The following is an 18,755-nucleotide window of genomic DNA, read 5'->3' as shown; positions in this document are numbered from 1 at the left end:
AGTACTCAAACAAAATTTCATACTCACACAAAAATGAGCTATAAAATAAAAAAAAAGTAATTACCAGGTACTGGTAATATGCCTATACTTCTGGCTACGCCTAAGGTTGAGATCTGAGGACAAAATCTGTGAGAAATCTATAGTCAATTAACCACCAAAAAGCCAGAAGAGCTGAGGGACAGTGCCCAGGCCCAGAGTTCAAGCCCCATGACTGACAACAAACAAACAAACAAGCCAGAAGTAAAGCTGTGGCTCAGAAAGTAGAACACTAGCCTTGGGCAGAAAAGATCAGGGACAGTGCCCAAGCCCTGAGTTCAAAACCCAGGACGAGAGAGAGAGAGAGACAGACAGACAGACAGACAGACAGACAGACAGACAGACAGACAGACAGACAGACAGACAGACAGACAGACAGACAGACATGTGTGCAGAGGGAGAGAGAAGAAACTTTCCATCTTGTCAGATATTTCAATGTAATATCCAACAATATCTTCATTGGATTTGACATAATACTCCATTGTTATCTAACATGCAACACCAAATGATTTATTATATACTATACTTATGGGTTTCAATAAGTTAAGGGCAAACCTAGGAATAAATTAGACTTGAGGAAGTAGTTTTACCTCTTTTTTTCCATAGTCTCCCCCAGGGTTCATAGTTGCTAAGATTCGGAAATTCTTTCCTGCAGTCAACACTTCTACTTCATTGTCTTTGCCTTCTGGACTGCCTTTTTCAGCTAATACCAGAGACTTTTCTACTTCAAGGACACTAAAACATTAAACAAAAAACATAAAACAAAGTAAAGGATTATGCATTTTACTTGTGGCCTTCAACATACTTGTGGCCTTCAACATTCTTTAAAAGAGAGAAAAAACAACATATGCTGATTCCAAAACCTAGTATCTATAAAAGAGAACATATTTCTTTTATTTTGGAGGATGAAGGATTGGAATTAAAGGCCTTTGTGGGCTACCACTTGAGCCTTGCCCATAGCACCAAGCATATTTTTGATAAAGAAAAAAATAAGGAAGAATTCCTTTCCCATAGATACCTGGCATTTGTCTTAACAACTGGTATCTTGTTATACAAATATTCATTAGCAACATAATTTATAATACTCCAATGTGGAAACAACTCAAATGCTATCAATAGGTGAATAGATAAAACAAAAATGTGACATAACCCATGTTATTAAAAATACAGAACAAAATAAGTATACTGCAATATGGACGAACTTTGAATATTAACATGAAGAAAAAAAGGAGACTTTTATGAAAGATTTATTTTTTTTTTAATTTTTTTATTGTAAAGATTCTATACAGAGGGTTACAGTTACATGAGTGGGGTAATGAGTACACTTCCTCTTGAACATTGTTACCCCCTCCATTGTTTTCTCCCTACCATCCCCTCCCTCCCTCCCTTCCCCAAGGTTCTTTTTTTTTTTTTTTTTTTTATTGTGATTAAGTGATTACTTAATTTCCGGAAATTCACAGTATTGTGGAATAATGATGCTCATTTAAAGTCACACGTTCATTCTAACTTTCCTGGAGCAAATTGTCTATCACAGTCTGTAATATATAACGGTGTTCATATGTTATATACCATACACGTGATCAGCAGCATGGGGATATTTAGTAGTGGTTCAACCAGATGAGTGGGAGTTCTTTGTTTCTTAAGTCCTGTTAGTTTTGTCATATCACCTAACATTTTGGATTTATCATCCGCTTATCAGGGAGACCATGTACTGTTTGTCTCTTCGTTCTTGGCTTACCTCGCTCAACATGATTCCTTCTAGCTCCATCCATAAAGGGAGAAATTTGCAGAGGAAAAGTAGGGTGGTGGTTGGGGCTAAAATGTGCAAGTAAGCGTAATATAACAAAAGGGATTCTACTAAATAATGAAAATGTAATACTTGGTTTCAGTGGCTACAAAACTCAGTTTTTTTAAACACCTATTATCTATCTATCTATCTATCTATCTATCTATCTATCTATCTATCTATCTATCTATCTATCTATCTATCTATCTATCTATCTATCCATCAAGCAAATTTTATGAGCCGGGCACCAGTGACTCACACCTGTAATCCTAGCTCCTGAAGAGGCTGAGATCTATCTGCGGATTGTAATATGGAAGCCAGGCCAGGCAGAAAAGTCCCCAAGAGACTTTTACCTCCAATTAATCGCTCAAACCAGAAATGGCACTGTGGCTCAAGTGGTAGAGTGCTAACTTTAAGCATAAAGAGGCTCAGTGACAGCACCCCAGGCCCTGAGTTCAAGATCCACAACCACCTCCCCTCTAAAAAAGCCCTTTTTATAATATGTAAATTGAATTTCAATGAAGAGTGAAAAACAGGTGTAACTACATCAAGATTAATAATATTGGTCTGAGGTATTAAGATGCCTTAAGCAACATTTAGGATTTTTTTTTTTTTGGTCCGGCCATGTGGCCTGAACTCTGGGCCTGCGCGCTGTCCCTCAGATCTTCAGCTCAAGGCTAGTGCTCTACCACTTGAGCCACAGCGCCACTTCCGGCTTTTTACTTTTTGCTTATGTGGTGCTGAGGAATCGAACCCAGGGCCTCAGGCATGCAAGGCAAGCGCTCTACCACTGAGCCAACTTCCCAGCCCAAAATTTAGGATTCTTTTTTTCTTTTTTGGGGGGTCCGGTCATGCGGCCTGAACGCTGGGCCTGGGTGCTGTCCCTCAGCTCTTCAGCTCAAGGCTAGCACTCTACCACTTGAGCCACAGCGCCACTTCCGGGTTTTTTCTTTTTGCTTATGTGGTGCTGAGGAATCGAACCCAGGGCTTCAGGTGTGCAAGGCAAGCGCTCTACCACTGAGCCACCTTCCCAACCCACCAAAATTTAGGATTCTCATACTAGTTCTTTCAAAAGATTAAAGGGAGTACACAAATGAACTTTCCTTAAAGAAGAATTTCATCTCAGCTGTTTTAACCTCAGCCATAAAGATAACCAAGATCTCTTATAGGACAACTTGAAAGAATACCAAAAGAACATTTTCAAACATTTGCTCTGGACCTACAAGAAGCATTACTATTAATAGGATTGACTATAACAAAAGGAAACAATAAAACAGAAAAATCTCACATTACCTGTTAAGTCTTTCTAGGACAGAGTCATCAGCCAGTGAGATCTCATCCATGAGGAAAAAGCCATCCTCTTTCATGGCCAGAACCAGAGGTCCATCATTCCACTCAAAGAGTTTGGATGTGTCAATTTCTTCCTACAATTTGGAAAAGAGATGGGAGGAATTAAAGAACAGATGGCTTCATGTGACAATACTCATGCTGAGGCAAAATGGGTCATTCTGCAAGAATGGGTATTAGTAGAGCACAAAACCTACAAATGGGGATGCTTTATGGAGGCCCCTGATAAACAAGTGAAAATCTGATAGTAAGATACACATAACATCTATCACCAAACTAGTACACTGTCTAGAAACCCCACCATTTCATATACACAACTAACCACAGTTCCTCAAATAAATAGCCTATCAACATTTGCTACTGGACAAACCTTGTCATTTGGCTTCTGTCTTGCTGGCCGTAGTCCCCCTAGGAAGTCTGTTGTTTCCATGTTTAAGTGGCAGTTGACGGAGTAAAGTTTCTGATTTGCCAAGGCTGCAAACACTTGGCAGATGGTAGTCTTCCCACACCTGTTGGAAATATACGCTAGATTACCAACTTGAATGTGTTCTAAATAGTCATTAAACACTGTCAGCAAGAAGTGCACCATGCTGAGCCTTACTGCAGCAGGACATAGAATTTGAATGAACAATGATTTATCCATTTTCCCCTTCTACACAACTATTGAAAGGAACCTCACTTTAAAGCAGGGTTGGGAAACATCCAGCACAAGGATTATATAGGACCAAGAAATTATTTGATACATGATAGGACAGACAAATATGATGAACATGACCTACCCAAGACCACCTGCCTGTTTCAATGATTTTGTATGGCAAGCAAAGAGAAAAGGTTCCTCACTTCTGCTTTAAAAATATAGGGGAAAAAAGCCCCCAATGACAGTGATAAAAGAAAGAAGTTATTTTTCATAAACAAGGAATCTAGTCTAAAGATAAAAAGAAATTTTTAAAAAGTAACATAAATAATCCTATAGAACTGAACTGAAACTTTTTAATCAGTTACTTTCACAAAACCTTACCCAGTGTCTCCAACCAGTAGCACTGGTTCACCAAATTCCAATGCCCTTCCCACTAATACAGCCAGTCTCCGCAAGGCCTCAGTCCACACAATATGGCCAAACATAGAATCAAATGTAGATATTTTGATAGATGATTTACCTATCCAAGGAAGACATACTTAGGTTCGAATAAATATAACTTGGCTCATATTCCTCTGGGGTTTCTATTTTACTTACCAAATAGTTTTAGGGTATTTTCTTTGGAAAAAAGAGATCGGGGACATAATTTTTTCTTGAAATGTTTTTCAAGTACTTTTTGAATCACATCAACCTCCTCCTGCTTCCTGACTCGGCCTGCTAAAAGCATAAAACCTAAGGGTTTTACAAAATAGGAACAATTAACATCTGGTTGGAACACCAAAGACAATGAGAACAAGAATTAACACAAATCAACATTTGTGCACAAAACGACATTCGATGTAGTTATATTCCTAATAACCTACAATTAAAATGTCCAAGGACAAGAGAATGAATAATCAAACAGCACCATCTCCTGTATGAGTTAACTACATAAAGTATTTAATCTTGATATACAAAAACAGCATACTTGAAAAAGCTACATTAGAAAGAGTATATATTCTGTGGAATCCTACTTAATGTAGCTTATACACACAAAAAATCACACTACAGTGACGAACATTAGAATAACTGTTACCTCCACTTACAAGAGAAAAAAAGAGGTTTCTGAGATTTTGAAACATTCTAAATCTTGGTGGAATTGGCAGTGTACATGTGGAAAAATGCTTTATCATACATTATTACTTCAATAGAAAAGTTTAAGGAAAAGTATTCTTTCTTCATACTTTTATGCAATTTCTTATTTTTTTTTTTTAAAGACCGTTGTCTTGTACAGCCCAGGCTTGCCTTAAACTCACAGCGATCCAAATGCTGAGATCATAGGTTTGTGCTACCTGGTCCTTCCTCTATTGTTTATTACTAACAAGAAAGTTAAGGAACTAGAATTTTAGCTAAATGGTACATGCAGTGGTCAGCATGCATAAGGTCAGGGTCTGAAACAAGGACTTAGAAGCTACTTTTGCTAAAAGCATTAACTCTTCACTTCAGTATGCAAATACTGAATACTGATACTACATTCAGGATAAAAGCTCAGCATCTATGCCATCTTTTATAACACTCTCCCTTGCTATCACCAACTTTGGTTGTAATTCCTGCTCAACTAAGCATGTAAATGTGGTTCATCATTTTAGGGACTGATCTAACTGCTCTAAGACTGAAAGCATCAAGGTAAGCTTCTACAAAGCTCTGTTCTACATACACTACTATAAAAGCTCCTAACTAAAAGTCTCAAATCAATGCGTTTCTGACTTGCTCATTTGAGTCATCCTTTCCTACAATCCACCTTAAGTGTCCAGAAACAAGTCCTATCACAATAAAGATCAAAACCAGGTCAGGTATAAGTGGCTCATGTTTATAATCTTAGCTATTTAGGAGGCATACACCTGAGGACTGCAGTTCAAAGGTAGCCTGGGCAGAAAAGTCAGTGACATTTATCTCCATTAACTACCAAAAAGCCAGAAGTGGAACAGTAGTTCAACTGAGATTGTTCCAGAAATGGCACCAAAAAAAGAGGGGAAAAAAAAAAAAAAGGCTCCCAGGAGCTGTAATTTTCTTATCCCTGACAAGTCTCTTTGACCAATTTGGAGATAATGACCAACCCAACCAACCAGTTTTGACCTCTGCTCAAATTTGCTTGACTATATGTATTTCTTGCTACTTAGATTATTATTACCCTATTTAATAAGGGAAGAAACAAGAGCAGGTCTTGTTAGCTCCTAAGAGTGTAAGATACTAACTTTGTCCCCCACACCCCACCCACCAGGGCTTTCTCAGTATGGCTATACTGAATAATTCCTCTCCTACTGCGTTTGGGTTCAGTGAACAGACCTGTTTTGTTGGCTGCTCCAAGATTCTAATTTAAAACCTCCTGAGAAACATAAGAGCCAAGAGAGACAGAAACAAAGAAAAAGAGAGAGACAGAGAAGAGAGGAGATAGGGAAAGAAAGCCCCATGAGCTTGTTTTATTCTCCTCACTTATTATATAGTATCAAATTCTTTCAGCCAATTAAGTTCCAGTGGCCAAAATTGAAACCAGCCTATCTATACTGCCAATAAAAAGCCAACAAAAGGAGTGACAATTGTCCAAAAAGAAATGTATTCATTACCTGACTTATCTAAACTGTAATCCCTCTATACATCACCTTTGTAATAACAGTAAGAAAAAACTTTTAAAAAAAGCCATCAAATCCTACCTGTGGCAACTTGAAGGAAAGCATAAAGACTTAAGGAAACAGGTTGTTCATGGAACATGTAAAACAATATGTACACTAACAACAATTTCGGCAGTATTTGACTTGGCAGATGACTTCGTTTTACAATAAAAGTATTTCATTGAGCCTAGAATGGTGGCAACAAGACAATAATCCCAGCAATTGGGAAGCTCGGGTAAGATCGTAAGTTTAAGTCTAGCCTGCACTACTACACAGTGAGAATCTGTCTTCAACAATCCAAACACTTAATTGAAAACATACCATCATTGGCTAAATGCTGCAACCAGTCATATTCCTTCTCCGTCTGCTCAGCCAATCTATATCGTTCAGCCCATCGGAACAGATCACGAAGAGTGATAAAGCCCTGCTTTCCAGCAAACACCGAAGAACTTCTGCGGTAGGACTATTAAAGTATCAAAACAAATGAGCAGAGGAGTTGGCTGCACTTAATGGAATGCACAGAATACAACTCATAAAATTCTAGACAAATTTAAGCTCCCATTAAGAGTAATTTCATTCCACTAACATAATATGTCCTGATAATCTTATTGGACAAATAACTGTCCCCCAAAAATGTTCACTCATGCATAAATAATAATAGGAATAAACAACATAATTCTGTATCTCATACAGAAAAAATATTTTAAAAATATGTGAAAGATGAAAGATGAGCCCTACAATGTAAGACCATACTACTAAAGAGTAGCAATTATTACTAACATTTTGTAATTTGACAATGTTTCTATAGATCAAACTCTTGATAAAGAACTTCAAAGCTAGACAACGGAGCTCACACTTGTGTTCCTAGTTACGCAAGAGGAAGGCACAAAGAGGATTGCAGAGGTGAACCAGTTTGGCCTATGAATATAAATAAATAAATAAATAAATGCCCTGCATGATGGTCTGAATATGTTAACCCAGGCACACAAGAAGAGTAAGTAGTTGGAATTATGCATCTCCCCAGAGTATTGTGTAGCCAAGAAAAGAAAACAGGAAAAGGTTTAAAAAAAAAAAAGAAAAAGGATTCTAACAGCTGTTAGTTTTGTAATTAAAAAGTAACAACAATAACAAAAAAAAAATCTTTGTCTGAACCTTTTACAGATTTGCCCTAACAGCATTAAAGATATTCAACAGAAAAAAAAAAAAAAAAGTAAATAGTTGGACTAATATAGGCCAGGGCAAACAAAAGTGAAACTTTATTTTAAAAAAAAAACCCACACAAAATTTTTAAAAAAGCAACTTTTAAAATTCAATTAAATCTATATTTAAAAAAAAAAAAAAAAAACAACTGACATATCACATACAACCTGCTAGGTCCAATCTCCAGCACTGCAGTAAGAGGAAAAACAAAACGCAACAACTACTGCTTAACAGGTAACAAAGAAGAATTCAACAAGTCACAAACTGATCCATTTAAAGTTTAAACCTGGATACTGTTGTACACACTGTAATCCCATACTAGCTACTTGGAAAACAAAGGTAGGAGGGTCTGTAATTGAAGATCAGCATAAGTAACATTAAAAATAACTGTTAGCAGCTGGGAACAGGCCACTCACACTGTAATCCTAACTATTCAGGAGGCTGAGAACTGAGAACTGCAGTTAGAAGGCAGCCCGGGCAAAAACTCTGTGAGGCTCTCATTTCTAATAAACTACTAAGAAAATTGCTGGAAGTGGTGTTGTGGCTTAAGTGACAAAGTGCTAGCCTTGAGCAAAAATTGCTAAGGACAGTGCCCCAGCCTTGAATTCAAGCAAACAAGCAAACAGGCACACACCCACACCTGTTAACATTAAAAAATTGCATTTTTCCTCTGCTAAATATTCCAAAATTATACTCTAGTGGAATTAACAGAATACATAAATATCAGAAAAATTTTAGGATGCAATAAGTTAATTTTAGAAATAAATCAAAAATGGGGCCTGGAGATTCAGTTCAGCACATCAACTTAGATGTGAACAGAACACATTTTAAAATAAGACTATAAGGGCTAAGAGTAGGGGCCCAGTGATAGAGCACTTGCCTAGTAAGCCATGACACTGAGTTCAAATCCAGCTACCAATCAAAACAACAGCAACAATAAAATCTCAAGATCTCTACTCTGTAAATATATAGACTTGTTTTTAGTCTAAAGAAGCTGTTAAATTTTGATAACCAAATCTAATCAACACATCCACGTAAATCAAATTCATGAAATACCTGAAGGTCCAACATGACTTTAACCAATTTGCTGCAATAGGATGGAGGCAAACTACATCGCTTGTGCAAGATTGTTTCCAACTCAGAACTAGGCAATTCATCAAAATGCAGTTCTACAAACCGATTCCTGAAGGCTCTGGAGAGCACCTAGAAAATGAACAGAACTTTTCAGCTAGTTCCCTAGAGAGTCCTACTATTCACCATAATCACAGTAACTTGTTTCATTCTTTTTTTTGTCGGTTGTGGGGCTTGAACTCGGCCTGGGTGCTGTCCCTGTGCTCTTCAGCTCAAGACAAGCACTCTACCACTTGAGCCACAGCGCCACTTCCAGTTTTCTAGTGGTTTATTGGAGGTAAGAGTCTCATGGGCTTTCCTGCCCGGGCTGGCTTTGAACCATGATCCTCAGATCTCAGCCTCCTGAGTAACTAGGATTACAGGCCTGAGCCACCAGCGCCTGGCTACTCCTTTCATTCTTAATGAAATAATTGTTTCATACTTAACACGGTATGGTCATGAAAAGAAGGGTCAAGGTAAAGTAAACTCACTTTTCTGCCTCCATAAAGCCCAGGTGGATTTTGAGTAGCAAAGAGCATGAATCGAGGATGTGCTTTAACAACTTCCTGGGTTTCAGTTATAAGCAATTCACGGTTATCATCCAATAGTCTGTTTAGTGCCTCTAATACATCAGTAGGAGCCAAGTTTAATTCATCTAAGACAATCCAGTAGCCCTTTCTCATAGCATCAATAAGAACACCTACATGGAAATGAACATTCAGAATTAATGTAACGATAACAGGAATCATAAGTTTTTAACATCAATAAATCCTAAGTTATCATTATATTACATGAACATTGAGAATTAGTGTAATCATAACAGTGTTTTTAATATCAACAAATCCCAAGTTTTCATTATATTTACAAGGAAATTATTCCTTTTTTTTTTTTTTTTTTTTTGTCGGTCGGTCGTGGGGCTTGAACTCTGGGCCTGGGCGCTGTCCCTCAGCTCTTCAGCTCAAAGCGAGCGCTCTACCACTTGAGCTACAGCGCCACTTCCGGTTTTCTGGTGGTTTTATTGGAGATAGGAGTCTCATGGTCTCTCCTGCCCGGGCTGGCTTTGAACCGCGATCCTCAGATCTCAGCCTCCTGAGTAGCTAGGATTACAGGCGTGAGCCACCAGCGCCCGGCCGGAAATTATTCCTTCTAGCTAGTTTTGGCCCCAAAATCTGTGACACTGTGGGTAAAAATCACAATTCAACCACAGTCAGAACTAGCATAAAGAATAACCCCTTTCAACTTTTCTCTGCAGTATTATTTCATAAAATTACAAAATTCTCTTCTACTCTAAACTTCCTTACTCTGTCCTTTGAATCTCTAAGAAACAAAGCAACAGTTAAAGTGCCCTCCTTAAAATCTGGCAGTTTGCCTGTACATGCCTGAAATGATTAATGGGATCCAAGTAAATTTAGACCAGAAACACCATCCCTTAAGAGGTCCACAGGCCTCAGTTAGAAATGATGACAACTAGTGGTATGCAGGTAAGTAGGAAAACCTACATTCACAATGAAATATTAACATTACCTTCTTTAAAAACAAGTTTCCCCGAAGAGTCAGATGTGTAACAACCAATGTACTCCTGAATATCTGTGTGTTCGTGATTATTAATTCGTACACAGTGGTTGCCAGTGGCTGCAGCCAACCACCGAATCAAGCTGGTTTTACCAACTGATGTCTCTCCCTGAATCAGCACTGGATAGGTTCTGCAAAAGATTATTCAGTAAGACAATTTAAAAAAGATCCACTGCAATAGAAAGACAAAAATATCCAGAAAATAGAACTGAAGAACTTTTTCAAAAAATGACTATCACAGAGCATTTTTATATACCTATACACAGAGAATGATCTACGTAAAAAAGTACTGAAAATACTTCTAACCTCTTCGGCACTATTAGCATAATAAAAAATGCTTTAAGAAAGGCCAAAATAGTTTATGTCCATAAGTGCTCTTACCAAAAGAGTAATAATGCTCCTCTGTGCAACCAGAAATAATGCTTTGTGAGAAAAGTCCCATACTGACTTTAGAAAGTAACAATTTAAGCTGGGCACCGGTGGCTCACACCTTTAATCCTAGCTACTCAGGAGGCAGAGATCTGAAGTTCACGGTTCAAAGCCAGCCTGTGCAGCAAAGTCCATGAGACTCTTATCTCCAATTAACCACCAAAAAACTGAAGTAGCACTGTGGCTCCAGTAGCAGAGCGCTAGCTTTGAGCTGAAAAGCTGAGGGATAGCAGCCAGGCCCAGAGTTCAAGCCGCATGACCAACCAAAAAAAAAAAAAAAAAGAAAGAAAAGAAAGAAAAAGAAAAAATAACAATTCAAGAGGAAAAGAAATAGTGATAGAGAAGATGACTAGAGTATATTGTCAAAATGGAAACATTAATAAACAGCATCTGGAGAAAAAGCTTACATACCCAGCAGAGACCACACGGACTATATCTCTGAGGTTCAACTTAACAGAAGATGTCAGAACATATGTCTCATCTATTGTAGGCTCCTTGTCTCCCACTGAAATCCAATAGCCTTCAACCTGGATGAGCCGACCTCCTTTGGGCTCTGGAATAGGCTGAAAGGTAAATTTGAAAATGGCTCAGTCTCATGACAACTATGGTAGTCTCTAAGAGCTGGAATTAGGAAAAGAAGCTATAAAAATGCTTTCCTAACTAAGAACATAAATATGAACATAAAATTACTTTGAGGAATGTGAAGAAAATGTGGTCATAAACTGATTTTAAAGTCAGGATGGGACTAGTTGTCTTTGAGGGAAAAGGAGGATAAAATTTTTCCCCATACGAGATGATTCATTTCTCTCAAGAATTTCTATTTCCTATATACCAAACTCCCTTCATCCCCCAAACTGGGCCGGTTATAACAAAGGAAGAAGACTGCATTATTACATTTTTGATCCTGTAGAAAAGAATTTTACTGACTTTTTAGACTAAACTTTAATGAAAAATACAGATAATGAAATAATCTTCCCAAATAAGGTATTGCTAAGTTGAACTGTACAATTTTACAGATAAAAACAGTTGAATTGCTCTGCATAAATTCTCTTCTATAAACCTGGCCACACTTGAAACTATCTGTCTAACCCAGTTTAAAGGGTCCTTATTGAGGGCAGGGGTGGGGTGATCTTTAAGCTTCCATTACAACAATAAAGAGCACATGCAAAAAAAAATGAGTAAATGGACAAGACTTGTATGTAATTGCACCATCAAAACAGGTCATTCCCTTTGTACAATATACACTAATAAAACTGTTTTTAAATTTTATATACTAATTATACTTTCGGTCAGAGAGCAGGACTTGATTTGGTACTTGCTGCTTTTGTTCATTGGCTAATGCTCTTCTAACTGACCCATGCCTCAACCCCTTAAGTATTTTTAAAAAATAAATCCTAATAAATATAGTAACTATTGTTTACCATATGCATGTGTGTATACAGATATATGTATTTATATTGTTTATTGAAAGATAAAGTCCAAAATAGTTCAAATTCCCAACAGTACTCTCTCTCTAATGAAAAATCAGTTTCTCAGTCTCTCTTATTAACATATTTACTCTGTAATTTCCTGTCAAACTCAAGTAGCAGTTGTTTCTACAGTGGCTCCTCTCTCCTTGCACAAGCTCAATAATCACTTAGAAGGACTGTATAATCTTTTGAGGGAACCATCTAGTAAAAATGTTGCCCTTATAAAAATTTAACAATCTCTGGTGCAAAATCAAAAAATTATCCCAGACAGGCTAGAAAAACTAGGGCTAGAAATGTAGCACAATGGTACATAGTTTGCCTATTATTTATGAGGGCCTGAATTTGATTGCCTTCACTCTCCACCCCAAACAAGGGAAATTAAGGATATCCATCTACATGGAGTTACTTACAAAAAGATAACTTGAATTTACAACATCAACAAACACACACTATCAATTGAATACATGAAAAAGTAAAATTTAGGCAGGCACTGGTGGCTCATGCTTGTAATCCTAGTTACTCAAGAGGTTGAGATCTGGGAATCATTAGTTCAAAGCCAGCCGGGGTAAGAAAGTTTATGAGACTCTTATCTCCAATTAACCACCAGCCCAGAAGTGAGGCTGTAGCTTGAAGTGGTAGAGCACTAGCCCTAAGCAAAAAACCTCACGTATAGTGCCCAGCCCTGAATTCGAGCCCCATGACTGACAAAAAGCAAAACAAAACAAAACAAAAAATATACATTATAATTTAGCTGTAAAGGGGTAACCGTAGGAGTTGAAACTCGTAAGAATTAGAACTTAATACCCACCTAATGGTAACATTTCTGTAATCATTAACTTTTTGCAGTAGAATGCTTTTATAATTAAAAAGTTTTGTTAAAATAAATTAAGCCAAAACTTTGAGAATTCAACCTTTCCCTTATATTACAAAGTCAAAGAATTTACCTGTTTCAGCAAACCTTTGACATTGCCAGAGATAATGTGTTGACAAATAAGCTTCTGAACCACAGGGTGTGATGTCCTATCAAGTTGTGTTAAGAAACCCAAACAAAAGCCCTATAGAGAAAACAGATACACATAATGTAAGTTGCCCCTCTGTAATAACTGAAACAATACTCAACATTTTGGGTAGTGCTATTTCCCAGAACACCTTTTAAACATGATAATGTGGTAGAAAAAGGGAATATGGTGCTGGGCTAATCTGACAAGGAAGCACTGGCAAATGTGGTATATTCCTCCCATTCTCTCCTTCCCATGGGGAGCCCATCTACCCAGCTCCTAAATCAAACAGACTTTAGAAAGACCTCATATAGAGAGCGCTGGATACTGCCACATGGGTTGGAAGCTGCAAATCGCAAGGCCCTGCAGAGAGTCCGAAGGCTGTAGTGAGGTCTGTGGCCAGTTCCATCCACTAATTTGGTACCAGATTCTTTCCGTAAAGCTGTGTAGAAGCTACAAAAAGAATGCAGTCCACAGAGGTTAATAGGACCACTTAACTTGAGGGGATAGGTGGGGTTGGGAGAGATGGGGAAGAATGATGAAAGGAGTCAAGATGCATTGACATGTAGAAATCAACCACCTTGGAATAACTAGATAGACAGAAAGAAACAAGGTTGGGGGGGCAGGAAGGAGGGGAGATGGCAGATAATCTCAGTGGTAATGTGTGCTTATTAGCAAGTTCATGGACCAGGTTCTGATTCCCACATTCACATAACAAAAAGGTGGTGGTGACAGAGCTATGTGGGAAGATGCCATGGAAAAAAAACACAAAATGTAAAGTAAAATGTTAATATGATTCTATTTCAACCCTTTACGTACTGTATTTCTTTCAGAAAGACAAAGAGAAAAAGAAATGATTTGCCCAGAATGACACAATTAACTTTTAGCTTCTAGAGCCAACATTAGAATTTAGATTATTTAGGAAAAAACACTGAATTCACATACAAAACACAGTGATTCACATTAAAGCAGCAAGTCATGGTAGTATTTTTTGCTAGGTCTCTATTATTCTAGACCTGACTTGATAAATTATGTGGCCTTTTGAAAATGAAGGTATGGCTCAGGTGACAGAGTGCTAGGAAGGAGCAACAAAGCTGAGTGAGAGCTTAGGAGACACACACACGCATACACACAAGGAAGGAGCAACAAAGCTGAGTGAGAGCTTAGGACACACACACACAATATGGAATACGGCACGCACACACACACACACACACACACACACACACACACACACACACACACACACACACACACACACACACACACACACACACACACACACACACACACACACACACACACACACACACACACACACACACACACACACACACACTATGGCCTTCCTCTTCGTAAATTACTTATCTATAGAAGGCAAGGTAAGATTTGATCAAGACAGATAAAAATGCAAAACATTTATATCAAACCTAAGAAAAACTTCTGGTTATGAATACAGAAGTAATCAGGAGATCAGTATCTGATTACACATCCTCAAAGCTTTATATGCACTGTCCTTAGGAAAACCTAAGGGAATTCATATAAAGATATAACCTTAAAATGAATCTACACAATTTTTCTGTAACATTTCTCCAGTATAAGCAAGAAAAAGGAGAAAAAAAGTTTGTACTTGAAATAGTTATGAAGAAAAGTATATAGACGAGCGAGAGAAAACCTACTTTATGATTCCGTGCACAATGTTCTTGCTCACACTCAATCCTTTTAGATAATCCAGAATAAGAATTTGTAAGTCTTCTTTACACTGCAATTCTTCTACATAAAGTTCAGTGAATCTGTAGGTTATTAAATAACTATTTTTAGAAAATTAATACAGCTATACTGGAAATAGAAAAATATGAAACAGAAGATATAAGCTCATTTTAAGTGCCTGTAAACTACAAGTGTCACTTGAGATACAAATAAACCATAAGGAAATAAAAATGAAGCTGCTTCTATAACAATATTATCTTCTATATGTAAGCCTTGAATTTACACAGCTAAGACATCTATTTTCAGAAGGTATTTTTTATTTTCAGTGTAACAAAATTAGGTGCAAAAAAAAAAAATCCATTCACCACCAAAAACAAAATGATAGCAGGGCACTGACTGATGGCTCATGCCCATAATCATAGCTACTCAGATGCTGAGATCTGAGATCATGGTTTCATGGCAGCCTGGGTAGGAAAGTCTGTGAGAATCTTATTTCCAATTAACCACCAAAAAATGGGAAGTGGCGATGTGGCTCAAGATATAGAGTGCTGGCCTTGAGTAAAAAGCAGCTTAGGGACAGCACCCAAGTCCTGAGTTCAAGCTCCAGGAAATAACAACTACAACAAAAACCAGTTGGTGCATCAGAAGAAAATGCATACTTTAATGGTTCTTCTAAAATTTCCCTGTGAAAATTGCTCTTATAATGGAGATAAGAAATCTAGCTTGCTCCAACATTTTAGAAACTGAAATCAAACAAAAAGTTAAAAAAATAACCTGGTCATTTATCTTTTCTTAAATGTTACATAAACTACCAAAATTAAGGACTTTGCTCATGTCAGTGCTCAGTGATGAAAGAAACATAAAAGGCCTTAGTACAGGGCACTGTGGCCCTTATCTATAATCCAGATGATCAAGAGGCAGAAATTGGGAAGATAGAAGCTTAAGGCCATCCTAACAAACAGCAGGATCCTCCCTCAATAAGTAAGATAATTATGGTGGTGCATCTATTTGAAATCATTTATGTTGAAGGTTTCAGATAAGAAAGCAAACCACCATTGGCAGATAGTCCTGGGAAAAATGCAAGAACCTATGTAAAAAGTAACTAAAAGTGAAAAAGGACTAAGTGGAAACCCCAGTACCACAGGAAAAAAGTCTTATAATCAATTTCATCAAAAAGAACCAGATTCTCAAAATGCACTAATGATTTTTATGCTATGGAGGAAATATTTCTAATAGTTAGAGGACTTCCTGAACAATCTGTGTGTTCAACAGTCTTCATGAGTTATTAAGTTTCATACTAAAAACAAAGAAAAGGTTTCTATGATATTATTAGATTTTTTTCATGCCTACAGCCTATAGAAAGCATAGAAATTGAACAAAGCAGGAAATTAAGAATACTGTTTCTATTGGAGAACAAAAAACTGTAAGCATTATCTTGAAATTGGTTAACACAACCAATAAACAAAGAACTTTAAAAACTTCACCTGTTTCTTATTCCTGGTGGCAGATTTCTTTTGCCCACATCAGTAGCTGGATTCATGCATGCAAATAAACGGAAATCAGGATGACGAACCAGTGGTTCTGTTAAGAAAAAAATCAGAAATTCTCAGCACCCTGTTGAAACAAGTGATAAGCCACAGGACCCTAACTCCACCAAACATCAGGCTCAACAACTATACCTCATGATCAGCCTGGTTGTATGGGCTGTTCACAATTTCATTGCCTTCTCAGAAACCTATGACCACTTGTCATACCTTTATATACAAATCAAACTTAGGCTGCAAATCCAGTATTTTACATATGTTTATTATTTCTCAATCACCAGTATTTATTTTATCAAAGCATGTGTTTATTACTTAAAACTCAAGTGCACTGACACAAAGTATCTTATTCTTTTTGCCTTCTCTATACTACAACCAATATACTTTGTGGAACCTAATATGTAAGGTACGAACAAATTCTCCTGGAAGAGGCATGTAGTCTACCCAATCAAAGTGAAACCACAAAGGAATCAAATTCTTACCTGTGTCGCCTCGATCCAGCAACACTAGGGAGCCAGAGGAACCTTCAAGCAAGCCACTTAGACATTCTAATGTTTCAGGAGCAGCCAGATTAATCTCATCCAACAAGATCCACTCTCCTTTCTTTATAGCCTGAGCTAAAGTGCCCTAAAAGATGATGAAAAAGTTAAGATTTCACTTCAAACAAATATAGAATTACCATCTATATGGTGCACTTAAAGAAGCTGCTGTCACACGAAATAAAAAAAAGTTACCAAGAGCAGTTATATTTGCTTTGTGAGAAAGTAAAGGGCATAATTTTTCCAACAAATCACAGAATTAAGGCCAAGTTAATATTGAGCAAATCCAAAAGGTCAAGTCATACATAGTGAGGAATAATTCTTTCAGTACACAAATGTTCAGTTAAATTGTAACATATGATGTATTCAGGTATGTAAAGGCACCCCAAATAATTACACAGATAGGCTATGAATATATGTAAGACCAGATAAAAGTCCAAATCAAGAGTATATTAGAGTTGAGAGACAGTCTTTCCCAGTTGCTAAAGAGTATCAAAATCAATATTTATTTAGCTGTATTCTATTATCTGTTACCTCTTCAAGTTCTAAGAATAGTAAAAAAAAAAAATCTTATAATCTACCCAGTTGACACATCAAAACCTGTTTTACTAACTACTTTATACTTTAATGCTGACTCTACAAAAAAAAAAAAACTCCAACAAATTTAGCTGAGAAAAAAACAAACAAATGTATTAACTCCAGTGTGTTAAATCATAAAACTCAAGTATTCAGATACTGCCAAAGGTGATCTACAAATTAAATACAATCCCCATCAAAATGCCTATGACATTCTTCATCAAAACAAAGAAAACAATCCAAAATTTCATATGGAAAAACAAAAACCATGAATAGCCAAAATAATTTTAGGTTCCCCAGCCCTGAAAAAAAAAGGAAATGCTGGTATTATCACAATTCCAGACCTCAAACTTGACTTCAGAGCTGTAATAACAAAAACAGGGTGGTAATGCCATAAAAACAGGTCCAAAGACCAATGAAACAGACTAGAAGACACAGAAATAAACCCATATATTGATAGCTATTGATATTCAATAAAGGAGCCAAAAACGTAAGTTGAAAAAAAATAGCATCTTCAATAATTGGTGATGGGATGCCCATATACAGAAACCTAAAACTGGATCCTTGTTTTTCACCATGAACTAGTATCAACTCAAAGTGGATCAAAGACCTCAATGTCACACTTGAAACTCTGAATCTACTTCAAGATGGAATAGAAGAAACATTAGAATTTATAGGCATAGACAGGTACTTTCTGAAAAGTCCCATAAGCACAGCAAATAAAAAGAAGCTTGATAAGTGGGATTATATCACACTTTTGCACAGCAAAGGAAAAAACAAAAGTAGAATAATAACCAACCCCAGAATGGGAAAAAAATCTTTACCAGCTATGTATATCTTACACAAAGATCTAATATCCGATATATACAGGGAGCTCATGGAACTCATCTCCCCCTAAAATGAAAAAAAACAATCAACAAAGGAGCAAAGGAACTAAATAGAGACTTCTCAGAGGAAGTAGTAAGAATGGCCAATAAACATGAGGAAATTCTCAACATTCTCAGCCATAAAAGAAATCCAAGTCAAAATAACACTGAAATTCCATCTCCCCCCAGTTAGATTGGTCAATATAAAGAATTCAAAGAAATGCTTGTGGGGATGTGGAAAAAAAAGGAACTCTATTACATTGTTGTGGAAATGCAAACTAGTACAACCAC

The 18,755-nt window shown here is 37.0% G+C and overlaps 1 protein-coding gene across 2 annotated transcripts in view; it reads right to left on the bottom strand.

Annotated features, from left to right (window-relative positions):
- The window catches only part of Mdn1 (midasin AAA ATPase 1), a 157,373-nt gene that overhangs the window by 91,271 nt on the left and 47,347 nt on the right, over nt 1-18,755 (bottom strand). For both annotated transcript variants that reach the window (XM_070010465.1, XM_070010466.1), the window contains exons 18-32: nt 16,966-17,110; nt 16,427-16,523; nt 14,912-15,025; nt 13,538-13,685; nt 13,179-13,289; nt 11,177-11,328; nt 10,289-10,467; nt 9,256-9,464; nt 8,711-8,857; nt 6,776-6,917; nt 4,404-4,538; nt 4,188-4,326; nt 3,540-3,678; nt 3,116-3,246; nt 627-771 (exon numbers count right to left, since the gene is read on the bottom strand). In XM_070010465.1, coding sequence (XP_069866566.1) covers nt 627-771; nt 3,116-3,246; nt 3,540-3,678; nt 4,188-4,326; nt 4,404-4,538; nt 6,776-6,917; nt 8,711-8,857; nt 9,256-9,464; nt 10,289-10,467; nt 11,177-11,328; nt 13,179-13,289; nt 13,538-13,685; nt 14,912-15,025; nt 16,427-16,523; nt 16,966-17,110 — 2,133 coding nt within the window. The remainder of the gene's footprint in view (nt 1-626; nt 772-3,115; nt 3,247-3,539; nt 3,679-4,187; nt 4,327-4,403; nt 4,539-6,775; nt 6,918-8,710; nt 8,858-9,255; nt 9,465-10,288; nt 10,468-11,176; nt 11,329-13,178; nt 13,290-13,537; nt 13,686-14,911; nt 15,026-16,426; nt 16,524-16,965; nt 17,111-18,755) is intronic.

The sequence above is a fragment of the Dipodomys merriami genome, unplaced genomic scaffold (assembly GCF_024711535.1).
Source record: "Dipodomys merriami isolate MVZ:Mamm:240054 unplaced genomic scaffold, mDipMer1.0.p SCAF_8, whole genome shotgun sequence".
In the NCBI taxonomy this organism is placed as follows: domain Eukaryota; kingdom Metazoa; phylum Chordata; class Mammalia; order Rodentia; family Heteromyidae; genus Dipodomys; species Dipodomys merriami.
This window is presented reverse-complemented; position numbering and strand designations above follow the sequence as displayed.